The sequence below is a fragment of the Culex pipiens genome, chromosome 3, assembly GCF_016801865.2.
Source record: "Culex pipiens pallens isolate TS chromosome 3, TS_CPP_V2, whole genome shotgun sequence".
In the NCBI taxonomy this organism is placed as follows: domain Eukaryota; kingdom Metazoa; phylum Arthropoda; class Insecta; order Diptera; family Culicidae; genus Culex; species Culex pipiens.
The window spans coordinates 166,703,186-166,722,022 of NC_068939.1; the positions used below are offsets into that span (position 1 = coordinate 166,703,186).

An 18,837-nucleotide genomic window follows, 5' to 3' on the forward strand; every position below is an offset into this window, starting at 1 on the left:
GACTTCGGCCACCAAATTCAACCAAACTTCGGGACAATGCACAGAATGATCAACCAAGCAAAACGTGTTTGTAAATGTTTTCTCGGAACGCCAAAAAGCGACGTGCGACAAGCTAGCACGACATCGTCGAAGTACTGTTTTCGGCAAAAAATCTGCACATAGCTAAAAATCTGTACGCCCTGACTCGCACTGATCTGCACAACGATACCATTTTGTTTGTACAGTTACCAATGGTTAGACTCTTCGCTACCAACCACTGACAGCTGGCCACGTTCGCATCGTTTTCCCAATCTGTCACCGCTACGTGGCTGCTTTTGCTTTCATTTCTGGCAAAGTTTTCGAGATTTCGAGTTCGCCGCACAACAGTCTCCGCACAGTTATTCAAAGAAAAAGTGGTGCTCGCGTTTCCGTAACTCAATCTAACAACACCAGCAGCCATGAACCCGAAAGCCGTGCTCGCCGTCGTCGCCCTGGTGGCCGTGTCCGCGTCCGTCTGCGCGGCCAGTTCCTGCAGCAACCCGGTGGTCAAGTCGAGCTTCTTCTCCACCTCGGACGCCACCATCGTCAGCCAGATCGCGTTCGTGACGGAGTTTACGCTCAAGTGCTCGAACGCCGGTGCCGAGAAGCTGCCCCTGTTTGCCGAAATCGGTGGCAAGTTGGCCCCGGTCGTGCGCGTCGGCGACTCCAAGTACCAGGTGAGATTGGGAAAGTTTGGAGGAACTTAATGGGAGGCTAACCCGTCCGGAACCTTACAGGTCAGCTGGAACGAGGAGATCAAGAAGGCCAGCAGCGGCAAGTACACGATCCGGCTGTTCGACGAGGAATCGTTCGCGGCCGTTCGTAAGGCGCAACGTGCCGGCGAGGACATCCAGTCGGTGAAGGCCCTGACCAGCGTCCAGATCAGCTTCCCCGGTGCGTACAAGGGCCCGTGGATCAACTCGGAGATCCTGGCCGCCGGTGTGGTCGCGTTCGTGGCGTACGTGGCCTTCTCGACCCGCACGAAGCTGCTTGCCTAAGCGGCCTAGCCGGAACGAGGAAGCGGAGAAGCGGAAATCATCGCGCGTCATTTACATCATCGTCGTGAGCATTTTTTAAGTCTTGTTTTTTGCTGTTTCACAAAACAGCGATAGACAGTTAATTTATGTATGTTTGAAGGGAATTTCGTTCCAACTCAGAGGCATCGACTACAAACCTCCTGCCTGGCACATGTTCTAAATGTGACCAGCGGATTATAAGTTCATAGACTGGATTGATTAAGATGAATTGAATTAGAAGCCTCCAATGAAAACGGATGAAGCACGGGTTCCATTTTGATATCACAGTCCTCTTCTGCCATTCTACGCTTAGTTGTCCCATGTCATTTCTAACGATTCTGAATTATTATCATTTATTTATTTATTATTTGATAATGAAGATTTTTACAAAATGTTATTCCTATTTATTTAACAAAAAAATATTTTCAATGTATATTTATGGTCATAAGGATGTAACAAAACGGGTCAATTTTGCGAGCATAACAGGATTGTGTCACCTTCCCCAGAAAAGTTTCTTATGCGAACAATATTAGTAATTGAGTCGCCAAGTAAATTCAAAGAATAGATTTTTTTTAGAATATCTTAGAAAATAAAAAACTGGACAAAGTCTTTTTATTCTTGCCAAGAGTTTTCTCTTCTTTTTGCCAACAATTCTTGAGCTAATAATAGACTTTTATTCTAAGAAATTTTCCCTCCTTTTTCAAAATCAAATCAAATTATTCGCTCTACAGCATTGCCTTGGCGTTCTCGATTACGAGATTCCTACTCGAAACTAGGTGTCCGAAGGCTTTATTGTTGAGGCAATTGCAAACCTCTTTTTACACCTAAGCTTCCATCCACCCCGGGATTCGAACTGACAACCTTTGGATTGTGAGTCCAACTGCCAATCAGCGACTCCATCGAGGCAGGACCCAGGGAGACGACTCCTACACCTGGACTGAGCTAACGACCTAACCTCTAGGTTAGACCGGGGCCAACATTTACTTCCCTGTCCGACGGAAGGCGTGATCAGACAAATCTCGTCTCAAAATTTGCCACCGGGACCTTCTGGGATCAAACCCAGGCCGACTGGGTGAGAGGCAACCACGCTTACCCCTACACCACGGTCCCGGTGCCCTCCTTTTTCAGTAATGTTAAATTATAAATAATAACAAATAAAATTAATGTAAAAATTTAAATAACAAATAGTTCGTTGACAGCTACCAACCAGTCAACATCGTTGAGTAATCGCTCTCGGGCTTGTTTACTTTCAAAATCGTCGATCGTAAATCGCGGGTCGAAATCTCGCGCGGTTTCCCTACCGGATATGGGAAAAAAGAAACCAAAGCCCCCACCGGATGGTGTTCCGGGTGTGAAAAAGACGTCTCAGCATACGTTCGATCGGCGGGACTACGGTCCGAAGCTGAAAACTAACCCAACTTTGGACACCGAAGTGAAAAAACTCGCAGCAGCTGGTCACGGCTATTCACTCCGGCGAAGGGCGTCTTACTCGGATTTGACCACCACGCAAAACGAAAATACCTGGGCCGGCGCGTCCACCCAGCCAATCCCACTTTCCAACGGGTTTGACCCTCTCCAGTCGATGGAAGACGATGAGTTCAGCAGCATCAGTGGTGACAGCATCCCGGGAGTTGTTAACATCCGCGTCACGAAAACTGCTAAAACCCGATGCCCCCCAATAACGGTGCGGAATAAGTCGGCGATCGAAATCAACAAGCTGATTTCACGTCTTGGAGGTGGCGGAGGCAGCTACAGCCTACGCAATTTTGAGAAAGCTGTCCAGATCAAGGTAAAGTGCGCGGAACTCCACCAGAAAATTACCACCGAACTGAAGCAGAGCAATGCGGAGTTTTTCACCCACGCTAGGCCGGAGGACGCGATGGTGAAAATTGTCCTCTCGGGTCTTCCCTTATTCGAAGTCGATGATCTGATCGAAGAACTGGAAAAGAACGACATCTTCCCGCGGGATGTCAAAGTGCTTTTCAAATCGGATGATGGAAATCGAGCGCTTTACCTTCTCAACTTTGCGAAGGGTTCGGTAAAGCTGACTCAACTGCGCGAAGTGAAGTGCATCATGAACGTTGTGGTCTGGTGGCGATTCTACACCCGGAAAACGGAAGTGATGCAATGTTTCCGCTGCCAAGGGTTCGGCCATGGCAGCCGTTACTGCAACATGGCGCCACGCTGTGTTAAGTGTGGAGACAAACATGGATCAAACGAATGCCAGCTCCCAACGAAGGCCGAACTAGAGAAGGCTCCGGAGGACGTCCGCCAGAAGATCAGATGTGCCAACTGTAAACTCAACCACACGGCCAACTTCAAGGACTGCTCCGCTCGCAAAGACTATCTCAAGCACCAGGAGAAGAAAAAACCTCGCAAAGCACCCCCGCAGGCTGAGAAAGTATCACCTTCGCCACGAAAGTTCACCTCGAACGTGGTGGCACCTGGACTGTCTTTCGCAAACATCGCTGCTGGTCCGAGCACTGGAGCTCGCGGATCGGCTGAACAAAAAGAGGGCTCTCAGGATGATTTGTTTACAGTAACCGAGTTTTTGGGCTTGGCGAGGGAAATGTACGCTCGGCTCAGCAAGTGTACGACAAGAGAGGAACAGTTCTTCGCTCTACACGAGCTTATGGTGAAGTACATTTACGTTCACTAGCTTGAACAAACTAAAAGTTTTGAACTGGAACGGACGATCCGTTCCGAAGAAGGCACTTGAACTCTCTGAGTTCATTGTGTCGCAGAAAATTGATGTTGCCGTTATTACTGAAACGTGGCTCCAGGAAAACGTTTCGTTCTTCATCGATGGCTACTCAGTTGTACGACAGGATCGATCATCGGAAATTGCCGAAAGAGGAGGCGGAGTTGCTGTTCTGGTCAAAAGGGGAATTGACTTCAAGCCGATGGACGATCTACGGACGAAGGTGATTGAAGCTGTTGGCGTTCGGGTTCAAACAATGGGCGTTCCAATCAACATAATTGCTGCTTACTTCCCGGGAGGACGCAGCAAAGCAGATCGAATCAACTTCAAACGAGACATCGGGTCCCTGACGAGGCAAAGTGAAGCTTACTTCATCGTGGGGGATCTCAACTCACGCCATAGGATGTGGAACTGCTCGCGGGCGAACCAGACTGGAAACATTCTGATGAACCTGTTTCGCACATCTGACTTCTTCATCCATGCACCCACAACGCCGACGTACATCCCGCGTGGTCGTGCACGCCCATCGATCATCGATCTGGTTCTGTCCAATAATCGGGTCAACATGTCAGTTCCAAAAACTCACCAAGAGCTTTCGTCAGATCACTTGCCCGTGACATTTGAGATCGACTGCAACATCCAGGTGGAGTCACAAGCAAAACGAATTCGCTGCTACGACCGAGCAAACTGGGTCCGATTCCAGCGGGAAGTTGGCGGAAAGCTGGACGGAACGGCTGAGGCGCTAAACAGCATCCAGTCAACAGCCGAAATTGACGCCTCTATTCGCCTATTCACGACTGCTGTGCTGGAAGCTGAAGACGTTGCAGTCCCCTGGGTGGAGCACAATCCGCAGAAAGTGGTCCTACCGGATGGGATTAAGCTATTGATTACACTGCGGAACACCCGCCGAAGGCAGTTCATCCGTTCGCGAGATCCTGTTCTGGGCCTGATCGTCGAAACGCTGAACCAACGGATCCAAAAAGAGTGCAGCGAACTGAAGTACAAAAATTTCGGCGATACGGTCCGCGATATCGCCAATGGCCACAAAAAGTTCTGGAAAATCTCCAAGCTCGTACGGAACAAAGTTAAACACAATCCTCCTTTTCGTATTGATGATGGCCTGGTCATCTCCCCCGCGGAGAAAGCCAGAGTGCTTGCTGAATGTTTCGCAAGGGCACACGACAACACCCTGCCGGGAGACCCTTCCGTGCACGATGAGGTAGCGCGTTCGATGTCGCTGGTTACAGAGGCGAACGAAAGCAACGACGACTGGTCCACATACACAAAGCCAAGTGAGATCAAAGCTATCTTCCGGAAGCTGAAAAACAGGAAAGCACCAGGTCAAGACGGTCTGCGGAACATAACGCTGAAGCACCTCCCACGAAAAGGACTAATCTACCTCACAAAAATCTACAATGCCTGCCTGAAGCTGACCTACTTTCCTGCTGCGTGGAAACACGCGTTGGTGGTAGCTGTACCAAAGCCGAATAAGGACATCACGCAACCCGGAAACTATCGTCCCATAAGCCTGCTGAGTACGCTCAGTAAGGTCCTGGAACGGATAATACTCGCACGAATGAACCGACACTTGGACAACAACCGCATCGTCCCCGACGAGCAATTCGGATTCAGGCGAGCGCATTCGACGAACCACCAGCTCGTGAGGATCGCGCAAGCAGTCAAGAAAGGATTTGCCTCGAAGAAATCTACGGGCATGCTGATGCTGGACGTAGAGAAAGCTTATGACACGGTGTGGCAGGAAGCTATTGTCCACAAGCTGGTAGTAGCCAACTTCCCACTGTATCTTGTCAAAATGTTGCACTCCTTCCTGAAGGGCAGAAGTTTTCAAGTGAACGTCAACGGTGCAATGTCGGCCATCCACGGAATACCTTGTGGCGTGCCCCAAGGCTCGGTTCTAAGCCCAACGCTGTACAACATCTTCACTGCTGATGTACTGATGATTGACGGAGTGTCGTATGCGTTCTTTGCTGACGATACTGGCTTCTTTGCAACAGACAACGATCCGAAAATCGTCACAATCAAACTTCAAGCTGCTCAGAACCGTCTGGAGGAGTTTCAAAAAAAGTGGAGGATTAAAATCAACCCTTCCAAGACGCAAGCCATCTACTTTACGCGCCGAAGAGCGCCCAAGTACCTCCCGAGTTCCAAGGTTAAAGTCTGTGGATTGGAGGTGGACTGGTCCAAAGAGGCCAAGTATCTAGGCTTTGTCCTAGACACCGGGCTTCGCTACGACAAGCACATCGACCAGACGCTCAAAAAGTGCAAAAACCTGACGAAGGCTCTCTACTCGCTGGTGAACCGACGCTCTCGATTACAACTCCACAACAAGCTGTTGCTCTACAAGTGCGTTTTCCGTGCAGTCCTGACGTACGGATCTCCAATGTGGAAAACTTGCGCAGCTACCCACCGCAAAAAGCTTCAAAGGATGCAGAACAAATTGCTGAAGATGATCCACAACCTCAATCCGTGGCACCCCACCGATGATCTCCACCAGCTTGCCGAACTGGAGACGATCGACCAGTTTATCGATCGCCTGTTCCAGAAGTTCCGGACCAGCTGCCAGATGTCGGACAACCCACTGATAGAAGCCATCCTTCCCCTGTAATGGAGCAGAACTCGACCCCACCACTCTTCTGTGATATTAGTTTTAAGGAACCCCAAGTTACGATCTCACTAGGTTTTTTTGGCCAAATTTTCCCTAGTTTTTGACTATTTGCATTTAAAGAACCTTCTGTTACCAAGCGGTAAATGAAAAAGAAATAGTTGCAAGGAACACCATATCTCTATGAACCAGCCAATCACACAAGATGTAAAATTGTTATTTCGGTAAATAAAATGAATTGAATTGAATTGAATTAAATAACAAACCATGGTTCTAACATTTTATTCAAAAAAAATGTTTTAAATTGCATTTTACACCTACCAAGATGTTTTGCAACCTTTAGTTTTCAAAATATCAAAGTACATATTTGCGAAATATTTTTTTTTGTCGAAAAAAAAACTTTTTTCGGTACTGTACAACGGAATTTCACAAAAAAATAAAATATTGTTGATCGATCTCCATCATGCTAAACATGATTTTAAACTCAGGAAAATGCATTTCAAATTATTTTCGGTTCATTAGACTTCTCTTTCCATTAAATTTTGAAGTTTTTAGAAAAAAAAATTGGTCCCCTGAAACTTCAAAAAATATTAGCAACGGCCTAACTGCTGACACAAGACTAATTTTAATTTCCCCGTATTTGCCACCTAGAATCAGAAGCTATTGAAACAAGGAGAATTTGGGAAAAAATTGGCCGCAAAAATTTCAAAAATTAGAACAATAGAATAGAATTTAAAAATAATTCAAAAATGAACCTTTTTTCTAATTTTCTAACCTTTTTTATCAAAATTTTAAAATTTCCTAAAAAAAAATTAAATAAAATTTTAAAAGTTTTGTGGAAAATTTAGGAATTTTAGAAAATTAGAAATGTTTTTGTTTATCGATAAAATGATCGTCGATAATATTATCGTCGGGACGACAACGATAATCTATCGTTATCGTTATTCCGATCATTCTATCGGCGATAATTTTATCATCGAAAACGGACGATAATTTATATTTAAAATATTTCTAAAATTGAATTTTCAAGCTTCCTCTTAGTAAATATTTTTTTGATAATATGGTAAGTTTCAAAGTATAAATACTAAAAAATCACAAAATACCATATTTTTCTCGAAAATACACAAATTTTTATAATTCGCAATATGAGTATCAAACGATGCGAAATTTTGCATGCATTTTGATTGTTTTAGAGTTTTTTGAATAAAATACTCAAATTTCGAAAATTCCATATCGAAAAATACGGTATTTTGTGAAAATTTTAGTATTTCTTTCAAAAAACTCTAAAACAGTTAAAATACATGCAAAATTTCGAATCCTTTGATACCCACATTGAGAATTATACAAAATTTAGTATTTTAGAGAAAATACGGTATTATGTGAAAATTTTAATATTTCATTCAAAAACTCTAAAACAGTCAAAATACATACAAAACTTTGAATCGTTTGATACCCATATTGCAAATTATAAGAATTTGAGTACTTTAAAAAAAATACGGTATTTTGTGATATTTTTTAGTATTTATTCTTTAAAACTAACCGTATTATAAAAAAAAATATATACTAGCTTGAACATTCAACATAAGTAGGTTGGTTTTAGTCAATTTTAGAAATATTTTAAATATAAGTTATGGTCCGTTATCGTCGATATAATTATCGCCGATAGAATTATCGGAATATAGATTATCGATATATTATCGTAACGACGATAATTATATCGTTAACAACCTTGATTTTAATTTATTTTTTTTGATAATAAAATTCCAAATTTATTTTTTTTAATAATTTGAAAATTTTGGAAAAAAAAATGTAGGGAAATTTTTCAAAATTCTTGAAAATTGCAGTGTTTTAATTTAAAAAATTCAATGTTTTTAAAATTGTTGAAATTTTTAAATGTTTTGAAACTTTAATTTTTTTTTTAAATTTTCGAAGTTTTTTTTTAGAAGTTAAAAGTGGAAAAACTAAATTAAATTTCGAAATTTTAGAAAAATTTGAAATTTTAGAAAATTTGGAATACCTATTTTGAAAATTTTGGAATATTTTGAGAACTTTGAATATTTTGGAAAAGGAATGATGATTTAAAATTTTTTGAAAAAAAATGAAATTTTAAGGATTTTTTTTGATTCTTGAAAATTACAAAGTGTGTAGATTTAAAAAAAAATCTTTAATAATTTTAAAATTTTCCAATTTAATTTTTTTTTCATTTTAAAATTTATTTAAATTTTTGAAGGCTTTGAATTTTTTTATTTTAGAAAACTTAGAAAATTATTTAATGTTTTTTTTTGTAATTTTGGAAAATAAAAAAAAGTTTAAACTTTGAAATTTCCCAAATATGAGCTTGATTGGTTGCGACGGGACCTGGCGCTTTCATTTTGAAGTTCAAATTGGATTTAACATGTAAAATTGGTGCGTTTGGTTTTTGCCAGCCCCCGGATTTGGATCCTAAAATTAAGCTTAAATTTGTGATATTATCGTTCACAGCGATAAAGCTTATTTTTCCGAGTAGGGGAAAGTGGGGCAAGTGTAACAAGCTAAGGAAATGCTCGTTATAACCCAAAAAAAACGTTAAAAAATCTGTCGGATTTTTTAATAATCATCTTATTCCAAGTCTTGACTAAGACTTTGATAGAACAAGTTTTTTTAAAAATCCAGTTTATTTATGTTAAAAATGGATTTTAAAATTTATGATTTTCCGTACGTTCTATTCAACTAGTGGGGCAAGACGAACAACCCCTTGGGGGCAAGAGGAACAAGGCATGGAACAACATGTTAATTTGCTAACAATTGTACTTTTATCACTTAGATACATCAGATTAGAATGTATTTGAAACGTTTCTTTCATTTTTAGATTAAATAATAATATTTTACTAAATATTTGATCGTTTTTACGAAAAAAAAAAAAATATTACTTATATGATAAATAGTAAATTTTCATAATATCGCTAGATTTTGTATGGAAATTTTTTTAACAATTGTTTATCAGTTTTTAAGTACTTTTATGTATTTATTTCCCAATAAAATATATTTTTGCAGCAATTCGAATTTTTTTCCATACTAAAAATCCACACTTGCCCCACCTGAACAAGATTTTTGAAAAGCTCTCAACAAAAATAACTAAAAATTAAATCATACTTTATAATAGGTGGAAGTCATTGGTAGGGACACTACTAATCTAGGAAAAATAGCATTTCGATAAAATGAGCCTTAAAACGAACCCTAAGGCTTATTTTGTACTTTCCAAATATTATAAGAAAACAAAGGTTTTGAAAAAATCTTCATTTAATCTTATGCCCCGTGGCGTTTACGTCGTTTTGGCGGTTATGTGGTAGTAGAAGCAACTAATTGCAACAATTTCTCATGCTGGAAATAATCAAAATTGTAAAAATTACTGCCGTACGTCTTGCCCCACCTTCCTCTACAAGGACCCTTTGTACGACCACAAAGGATTTAAAAGGGATTTTTAAATCAATTTTCACAAAATTGACTTGCAGGCCAAGGGTGAAATGATACCTTTTCGGTTGACACCCGGTGAGGAACATCCTGGAAGGAGCGGAACTACACCCGTAGTGCTGTTAGCTGACCTAGACCTTGGTCAAAACAGCTGCTCTGGTTCCTTGCAAGTTACCCATTTTCTTACCTCCACGTTGGCTTGGTTTCGTCATCATGATGACAACACGTGACCTTGCTGGTGGCCTGTGGAAACGAACTCGTAAACCTTTGACCAGCGAGGGTCAGAGTAGAGACGGCCAAAAGAAAGGGATGCGCAATGTGGGAAGGGAAGATTGTAGACGGTATTGTTTTGATTCACAGCATGTTGAGTTAACTGTTGTGGATGTACCTGATACATCGCAATACGGGGTTTCTCTTCTTTCCACTTTCAGCTACTATCTATCTTCTATTTCTTTATTATGTATAACTGATTTTCTAATTCTGCTTCTGTTTACTATCCACCATTTTATTTTGATTGCATGATCTTTCGTTTCTCTCATTTTCTTATACTAATGCATCTTTTTGTTTTGTTTTGTTTTTGTTTGTTTCCATTTTCATGTCGTGTCTGGGCCTGCGGTTGGAGAACGATTGCACCACGACAACCACTTTGGAGTGATATTATCACACTGGAGACAACAGCAACAACATTAGAAACCCTGATGTCACTCAGGTTCACGAAAGTAACTGTATCGATATTTTATAGTGTTTATATTTTACTAACATCCCTTTCTTTGCAGAGCATGGACTACATCATAAAGCGGCAATGTGGGAAAGGGAAGTAATTTGTGATTGTAGAAGGTATTGTTTTGATCCACAGCATGTTGAACGAACTGTTGTGGATGTACCTAGAACATCGCAACTCGGAGTATCTCTTCTTCTTATCTCCAACTACTTTAGTCCTGTTTCACTTATCTGTCAAGTCTCCTCTACTTTATTTGCCAGTTTTAACTGCTTTGTGTTTTCCCTAACATCCCCAATCGGCTCCTGAAGTTGTCATTAATGCTATCTAAGCTTATATGATATTATTTATCCTTTATCAGATAGCTTTTTTCATAAATTATTGCCTATATTTTTAATCTACTTCATACAGCTTTTACTCTTCTTTCCTTCAACATACACTTATTCTTTCAGTATCGAACTTTATGTAGTTTGCTTTCCTTTATTGTCTATTGTTTTAATCTACGCCCTTTTCTTCAAACAAGTAAGGTTTGAGTCCTTACTCAATATATTGAATGATCAAAGTCACACACAACGTTATTGTACTTTTGGTAAACTTTTTAATAACATGCTTAGGTTCAAAACATTGTAACAAAACACCGCGACAGAAGAAATAGCAACAGATAAACACGACTCAACACTAGGAAAGATTTCAGGAGAAAACAGTACACAGTAAATAACAATTAGTTTTTGAATTCAAACTAAAAATTAAACAGTTTTTTGCTTTACTGAAAATTGATAGGCACACTATAAATGGTTAGGCGCTTATACTTACATCAAACCCTACGTAATGTACCACCCCCGGCCGAGTTAAAATGCGTAACCGGAAAAGAAGGTGTGCATGCCTGGCACGAACACTCAAAGCGTGTTCTAGCGTGTTGCTCGTACTGACTCAGAGCAAGGGTGAGATGTAGGTGTAAGGGCAGTGCGTGTTCGTCGGGAACCTGGTGCATAAGATCGGTCAAGGCCCGTTCTTACACTGAAAATTGCGAATTGCGAATTTTCACAAAATTGACTTCGCGGCCCTTCTTGACAGAAAAGGTTCTATTTGACAGCTAATTCCGTTGTGATACATAAAAATTTACATAGGGCTTTAAAACCCTTTTGTAAGAATGTCTAGATAATTCTAGAATTTTGCAGAACTCGATTTGTTCTGTATTTTTTGCGATTATAAATTCTGTATCATTTTCAGAGTGGACAAATCTCTTCGCACTCTCCGGCAAATCTAAACGTTGTTGATATATTTGAAATTTGCAAACTCCTAAAAGCACCGATTTTACGGGTAATTAACAGTTTTTAGCGGGGTTTAATCTCTTTAAGCATATAGATGTGACCTACTTCAATTTTAGAAAAAAGATATTCTACGCTTACAGCTTCTATAAAGTCAAAGGCTATAACTAACTCTTCTCGTTGTTCCATCGAATAATTACGGGCGGTAAGTTCTGCTTGAATCAACGCTAGCCATTTACTTCTGATGGTTGTGAGGACATTAACTGCCCTCTCGGATAGATTTTCAGCGGTCTCACATTCCCATCTCACGGACAATAGAACTGGAAGCAATTTTTCCTGAAGTGTGTCAATGCCTCTGCCAATCCATATGTTAAAGTGTTTATGGCAGCAGTGAGTATGGCCCAAAAATTTGAGCAAAATTGCTTCGATAAATACTCCAGTACCAGGTTTGACTTGCAATTTAACGACATGAGAAGCGTGATGATTTTTTATGTGGCACACCTGGTCCCTAGATTTGGAGGCACCTGTTTGGAAAACTTTCAATGTTTGATCGTTACAAGCATACCGCACAAAACGTACAACCCCAGCAACGCGGAGAAACCGCGTAAGCCGACGAACCAGGTGATAACTTCCGGTTAGCGTACCATCGTTATTTGGGGATTCTCGTTTCAACACTATTATGCGTCTTTGTGCAGGTTTGACATTGGGGAAGCATTCCTCGTCATCAGTTTCAAATCCATTTTCCTTCATAACACATTCACTTTCTTCCTCCTCTTCTTCTTCTTCCTCATCATGATCGTCTAGATTTGCTTCAGCTGTTTTGATGTATTTTCTTCTAAGGTAAGCTGCACTAGTGGCTGCATCAGCAGCACCTTTGTTACCTTCAAAGACTACTATTTCCGACGATTCAGAAGAAAAAAAATCAATAAAATGTTCTGTACCCTTTTTACAGAACTCGATAAATGCAGAGATTGGACTACGATGTGGTTTCAGTTGAACTAAAACAGTTCCATCGCCCACATCATGTAAAACTTCCTCGGGAGCAGCAGAGGGAGAAATCGCAGTTCCAATCGCGGTTCCAACAGCGGCCCCAGCGGCTACACCGGCGGCTGCAGCGGCTAAACCACTCTCGGTAGCTATTGCGGTTAGAGTGGCTCCTGTAAATCCAGTAGATACTGTAGCTTCAGCAGCTATAGCGGCACCCGTACCAACGGCACCGCAGGATAAAGCGGATCCTGTGCCAGTAACCCCAGAGGCAGCAGCAGCTCCAGAGGAGCCAATGGCTTCAACAGATTGAATGGCTCCAGCCTGCAAACTTTTCGCAACTGCAACAGCTGCCTCCGCGCCCAAGTTGACCAGGCTCTGGTTTACTTTGAAGAGAAATTGTAGAACCGTTACCGCGGGGTCTACGATGGTTTCGACAAGACCGGGTTGAGTCTTGGTGACAAGCTCCATTGCTAAAAAGAAACAAATATTCCTACATCAACCAAAATCACATGCATTTTAACAAAAAGTATAACTTAAAAATGGCCGTACTTTGGTCACCCCAGGATTACACCGACCAACAAAATTTCTGCGTATTTCAGCGACGAACCACCCTGCAGGCCAAGGGTGCATGATACTGATGATACTCGTCGGTTGACACCCAGGCGAGGAACATCCCAGAAGGAGCCCAACTACATCCGTAGTACTGTTTGGACAAAACAGCATGGCTCTGGTTCCTTGCAAGTGTCCTATTTTCTTACCTCCACGTTGGCTTGGTTTAGTCATCATGATGACAAGGTGTAACCTAGCTGGTGGTCTGTGGAAACGACTCGTAAACCTTTGACCAGCGAGGGTCAGAGTAGAGACGGCTAGAAGAAAGGGGCTCGTCAATGTGGGAAAGGGAAGTAATTTGTGATTGTAGACGGTATTGTTTTGATTCGCAGTATGTTGAGTCAACTGCTGTGGATGTACCTGAGCATCGCAGAACGGGGTTTCTCTTCTTTCCATTTCAGCTATTGATGCTGCTGTAACAAACTGCCTGCTTTCCCTTAACTTGGCAGCGATTTTGTTTATCATGTGCCTTTTCTTTATTTATCTATTTGAATAATTTCTCATCTTCCCTGTAAATTGCCCTCAATACAATCTAAGCTTGTTTGTTACCTCTATTTATTAACTATTGTTAATTTCTTTATCTACTTCATAAATTACTATCTTTCTTTTACTATTGATTCTTTACCTAGTATATTTCCTTCACTGTCCATTGTTTTGAAACTTCACCTTTTTCTTAAGCAAGTGAGGTTCGAGCCCTTACTCAATTTATGGAATGATTAAAGGATTAACACAAATATTACTATTGTACTTTTGAAAAACTTTTCTAAAATGCTTAGGACCAAAATATTGTAACAAAACACCGCGACAAAAGAAATAGCAACAGATAAACTGCCGTTCTACGCATAATTGTCCCATGTCAGTTTTGGACGATTTTGACTTTATGACAGTTTTAAGTTTAGTTTGATGTGTACTTTAAGAAAAACACATAAAATCTGGTACTCTGTTCGGAAACTCATGAAAAACAACACCAAGTCTGTTTGTCCCATCGTTAAGCTTCTAAGCATAATTGTCCCACCAAGTATTTTCTTACACGGAATCATTAGTTTTATTAAGAATTATGTCACGTTTACCTGTTGTATAGCAAGAGAATCACAAATAAGGGTGATAAACTGCTAACTGGGGTGATTAGGGACACATAGGGCGAATAGGAACCCACGGGACAATTATGCGTAGAAACACAGAATCGGTCGAAAAATTTCAATAGCGTTTTTCTCAGTTGCACTTTTTTGAACATGGGACAATTATGCGTAGAACGGCAGTAAACACGACTCAACACTAGGAAAGGTTTCAGGAGAAAACAATACACTGTAAATAACAATTAGTTTTTGAATTCAAACTAAAAATATGACAGTTTTTGCTTTAATGAAAGTTGATAGGCACACTATAAATGGTTAGGCGCTTATACTTACATCAAACCCTACGTAATGTACCACCCCCGGCCGAGTTAAAATGCGTAACCGGAAAAGAAGGTGTGCATGCCTGGCACGAACACTCAAAGCGTGTTCTAGCGTGTTGCTCGTACTGACTCAGAGCAAGGGTGAGATGTAGGTGTAAGGGCAGTGCGTGTTCGTCGGGAACCTGGTGCATAAGATCGGTCAAGGCCCGTTCTTACACTGAAAATTGCGAATTGCGAATTTCAGCGACGAACCACCCTAATTTTCCCCGTATGTGGGGCAAAGGTATACGCACAACGCGGGGCAAATGGATTTTTCGCTTAACAAATATAAAAATTGAAATAACAAACCATAGTCGAAACAAACCATAGACAAAAACTTTTAATAAAATGTGTAACCGCCTAAAATATACCCGAAAAATAACCTGAATATGCGCTTTTTGGTCAAAAATTAAGTATCAAAAAGACCGGTGCGTACTTTTTCCCCGTGCTACTCTACTACAGAGTAAAAGCACTTTCCATCAAGTGGTGATCTGGTTCACGTGGGCACTTTTCTTCAAATAGGTCGTTTTGTTCTTCTACACTCAAACCCCGATGGTTTGACACCAACTGTTTTCAAACGAACGGGGTAACTTTTTAGTTAGACACCCCATTTACACGGAGTTCACACACACTACCAAACGTTTGATAGTATGCGTGAGCGCCCTGTAAAAAGTGACATTTCATCACTTATTAGTTTGACTTTGTCAAACCAACGAGGTACAAAATAAAAAGTGTACCAACCACCGGGCCCCGGTGGCATCGGGGGTTAAGTGTACCTAGAAGAACATATAATATATTATTATTTGTAAGTTTTGCCCATAGGATGGGTTAATGGTTTGAAGACTGCTGAGGCTCCGGATCCGTTACAGCGTGTCACGACAGTAAACTATTCCCTTTATCCTCAGTCGACCAAACGGTGGCACGCGCCGTAAAGCTGCCAAGATCCAGACGACCTCCAGGATCCGGGAAAACCAATCTTATCGTTCCTAAGCGGAAAGACTTTACGACTAGCTTTCATCACCAATAACGATAACTCATTTTTAAAATCTTTCTAAAATCGATTAATTCAACCATATCATGTTAAATTTTCAATGCTTTCACTAAGAATATATTTTTTTAAAATCTAAAAAAAGTTTCAAAGTAAAATATCTAGAGTTTTTTTTTTAAAGGTCCAATAAACTATTGTGGTTCATATGTTTATAGGACCTACTCTGGTTCACAAAATACCTTTTTTTCGAAAGTACTCAAATTTTCATAATTTGCAAGATGGGTATCAAACGAAATGAATTTTGGTTAGCTTTTTTACATTGAGAGAGTTTTTTTTAATACTAAAATGCTTTTAGTATGCTTTGTATTAGAGTTTTTAAAATGCTAAAAAAAATCAAACTACCCTTGTTTTTCGAAAATACTATTTTTTTTACATTTGCAATATGGGTATCAAACGACGCAAAATTTTGTATGATATGAAGCATACACAATTTGAATGTATGTATGAAGCATGCAAAATTTCGCTTCGTTTGATACCCATATTGCATATTTTGAAAATTTTAGTATTTTAGAAAAAAACGGTAATTTGTGAATATTTTAGTATTTTCAAAAAACTAAAAATATTGGATGGTTTTGTTCGAACGCGAATCAGTTGAACACGGAACGTCGGATCGAGGCGCTTTTTGTTGCGTTAGGTTCGTGTAAGCCCAAGGAAGGTTTATATGCTAAAAAATGCCACTTTGGCCACTCTGGGACCGACTGTAGATTGTATGGAAAAATTTACGTAAAATCAAATTTTGATCACAGGAGGCTGAATAAGCAAAATGGCTAACAAAAGTCAAGACGCAGTTTGTCGGGTTGGGCTTGTTTTTTATAGTATTTAAAAAAATACTTTATTTGTGTGAAAAAAACATACATATCGTTTGATACCTATATTGCAAATTATGAAAATTTGAGTATTGTTGAAAAAATACGGTGTTTTGTGAACAATTTTGAGTACATATTTTACTTTGAAACTTATTAGATTTTTAAAAAAATATATTCTTAGTCAAAGCATTAAAAACTTACCATGATTTGGTTGATTTAATCGATTTTAGAAAGATTTTAAAAATTAGTTATCGTCGTGTATCGGCGATAAGATTATCGCCGATAGAATTATCGAAATAACGATAACGATAGATTAGCGTTATCGTCAGACGATAATATTATCGACGATACTTTTATCGATTTCCACTTGTACACGTTTAAATAAATAAGCTCGAAATTTTCCGATGTCTCACGAAAGAGAGAGAACGGCTTGTTCATTTTTAAGTGTTTTCTCTCAGCCAGATTTCGAGCCAAACATTTGGAGCCTAACATTTCAAAAGGGCACATAACTTTTGTAAACAATAGTGTATCCCTTTCACTCGAATGACAGTTTACATAAGGTGTGAAAGGGACACACTCTTGTTTAAAAAAGTTATGTGCCCTAATGAAATGGCAAGCACGATTTCATTAGGACACAAAACCAAAAACCGCGATTCGAGAAAATCGCTGGCAAAAAGTGGACACCTTGTTTCAATTTCTATTTAAAAAGAAAGCTTGACTGGTGGTATTTTTACTGATGATACGATGAAACACATCATTATCCTCAACCCTGCTTCAATGCTTCTGAATTTATGTTGATTTTCGCAATAAAACTCATAATTTTAAAAAATCTCGTTTTTGGGCCCTTTTAGCTTTCCAACTGTTGTTCATAATGGGCCCTTTCTAAATGCAATTTCGAAGAGAACTGAAAGGGCACTAAAGCGCTGTCACCTGATTGTTGTTTTTAATGATGTTTATGGGCCTTTTTGTTTAGTTAGAAATAATGAGGAATTCAGCGGAAATTTTGATAATTGGTGAAGTTTTGTGATCGAATGGTGTAGATAAGGTATGTGAAACATAAAAATTCTTCAAAAGTGTACTGAACAGCAGCCGCGGGGCCGTATTAAATATTGTATTTCGACGAATTTTTTTCTGCAGATATCCTTGGTGAAACGTAAACTAAACTTTGTTTTGAAGTGAATAAGTGTTAAGAATGTATGAAAAGTTCACTTTATAACATTGAAAGTTTCTTAACCACGAAAAACTAACGAAAAAGAAAAGGGAACAATTCTTGACTTTTTTTTGATAAGGTCCTATAAACAAATGTAAACATTGAGTGTATCCCTTTCACACCTTATGTCAAAGTCCATCGGAGTAAGCGGGATATACTCAATGTTTACATTTGTTTATAGGACCTTATCAAAAAAAAGTCAAGAATTTAACTTTTTTTCTGGTTTGGAGTGAAAATTGTTATGTGCCCTTTTGTGTTTTTGATTTTTTCAATAGAAAATTGTTTGCTATCAATCTGATTCTTGGAGGGCATGTAGGGAGTGTACTAATGAATGGAAAAGTGGAATAATCCCAAATGTTTACGTTTTGGTTTTGTGCCCTAATGAAATGTTTGGCTCGATTTTTACATTTTTTTTTCTTCAACAAATCCTAACAATTTTACGTATGTGTTTTTTTTGTGGAACAAATCAGAATTGGAAATGCGAAGTCATTTATGTCAATTTTTGTTGGTCAGTTTTATTATTGCCGGCTGCCACATGGAAGTGGCGGTCGTCAACAAGAGGTCCAGTTTTCTAGCTCAGAGAGGAATCGACAAACTAAACATTTTTTTAGCTGATTTGGATCCTCCGGACAAGGAAAGAAGAATTTCGACTCCCAGCAACCGGACTTGGTCCATTTACTAACAAACCTAAAAAAATAATCTTTTCTTCGAAGAAAACTTGACCAATGACCACACTTACCGGGAACGGTCACTAAAATCCGGATTGTTTTACGTAAATGCACGCGGCTGCTTCTATTTGCGAAAAGAATTTGACACTTGACAGACCAAGAAATATGTTCACGCTTTAATTTATAATTTTCAAGAAAATCAAGTAATCAGTATGCTGTGTGTACTTATTAACTATACGCTCTTAGCTTGACAGACAACAACATCAAAATTTTAGCGTTT

The 18,837-nt window shown here is 39.7% G+C and overlaps 2 protein-coding genes across 2 annotated transcripts; one reads left to right on the forward strand and one right to left on the reverse strand.

The window, feature by feature from the left end:
• The first annotated feature begins 289 nt into the window (after positions 1-289).
• On the forward strand, positions 290-1,292 carry LOC120419444 (translocon-associated protein subunit delta). The gene is made up of 2 exons (XM_039582129.2): positions 290-695; positions 756-1,292. Exons 1-2 carry the CDS (start codon positions 438-440, stop codon positions 1,014-1,016), a joined length of 519 nt encoding a protein of 172 aa, XP_039438063.1. The 5' UTR covers positions 290-437; the 3' UTR covers positions 1,017-1,292.
• An 8,590-nt stretch (positions 1,293-9,882) lies between these two features.
• Positions 9,883-18,801, reverse strand: LOC120419210 (uncharacterized). The gene is made up of 2 exons (XM_039581874.2): positions 18,629-18,801; positions 9,883-13,251 (listed from the first exon to the last, which is right to left on the reverse strand). Exon 2 carries the CDS (start codon positions 13,247-13,249, stop codon positions 11,861-11,863), a length of 1,389 nt encoding a protein of 462 aa, XP_039437808.1. The 5' UTR covers positions 13,250-13,251; positions 18,629-18,801; the 3' UTR covers positions 9,883-11,860.
• Between the last annotated feature and the right edge of the window lie 36 nt (positions 18,802-18,837).

Excerpts from the sequence above, each read along its gene's own strand:
- LOC120419444 (XM_039582129.2), top strand. The coding sequence starts at position 438 with ATGAACCCGAAAGCCGTGCTCGCCGTCGTCGCCCTGGTGGCCGTGTCC. Across the intron at positions 696-755 it reads TCGGCGACTCCAAGTACCAG|GTCAGCTGGAACGAGGAGAT; the intron begins GTGAGATTGGGA and ends GGAACCTTACAG.
- LOC120419210 (XM_039581874.2), bottom strand. The coding sequence starts at position 13,249 with ATGGAGCTTGTCACCAAGACTCAACCCGGTCTTGTCGAAACCATCGTA.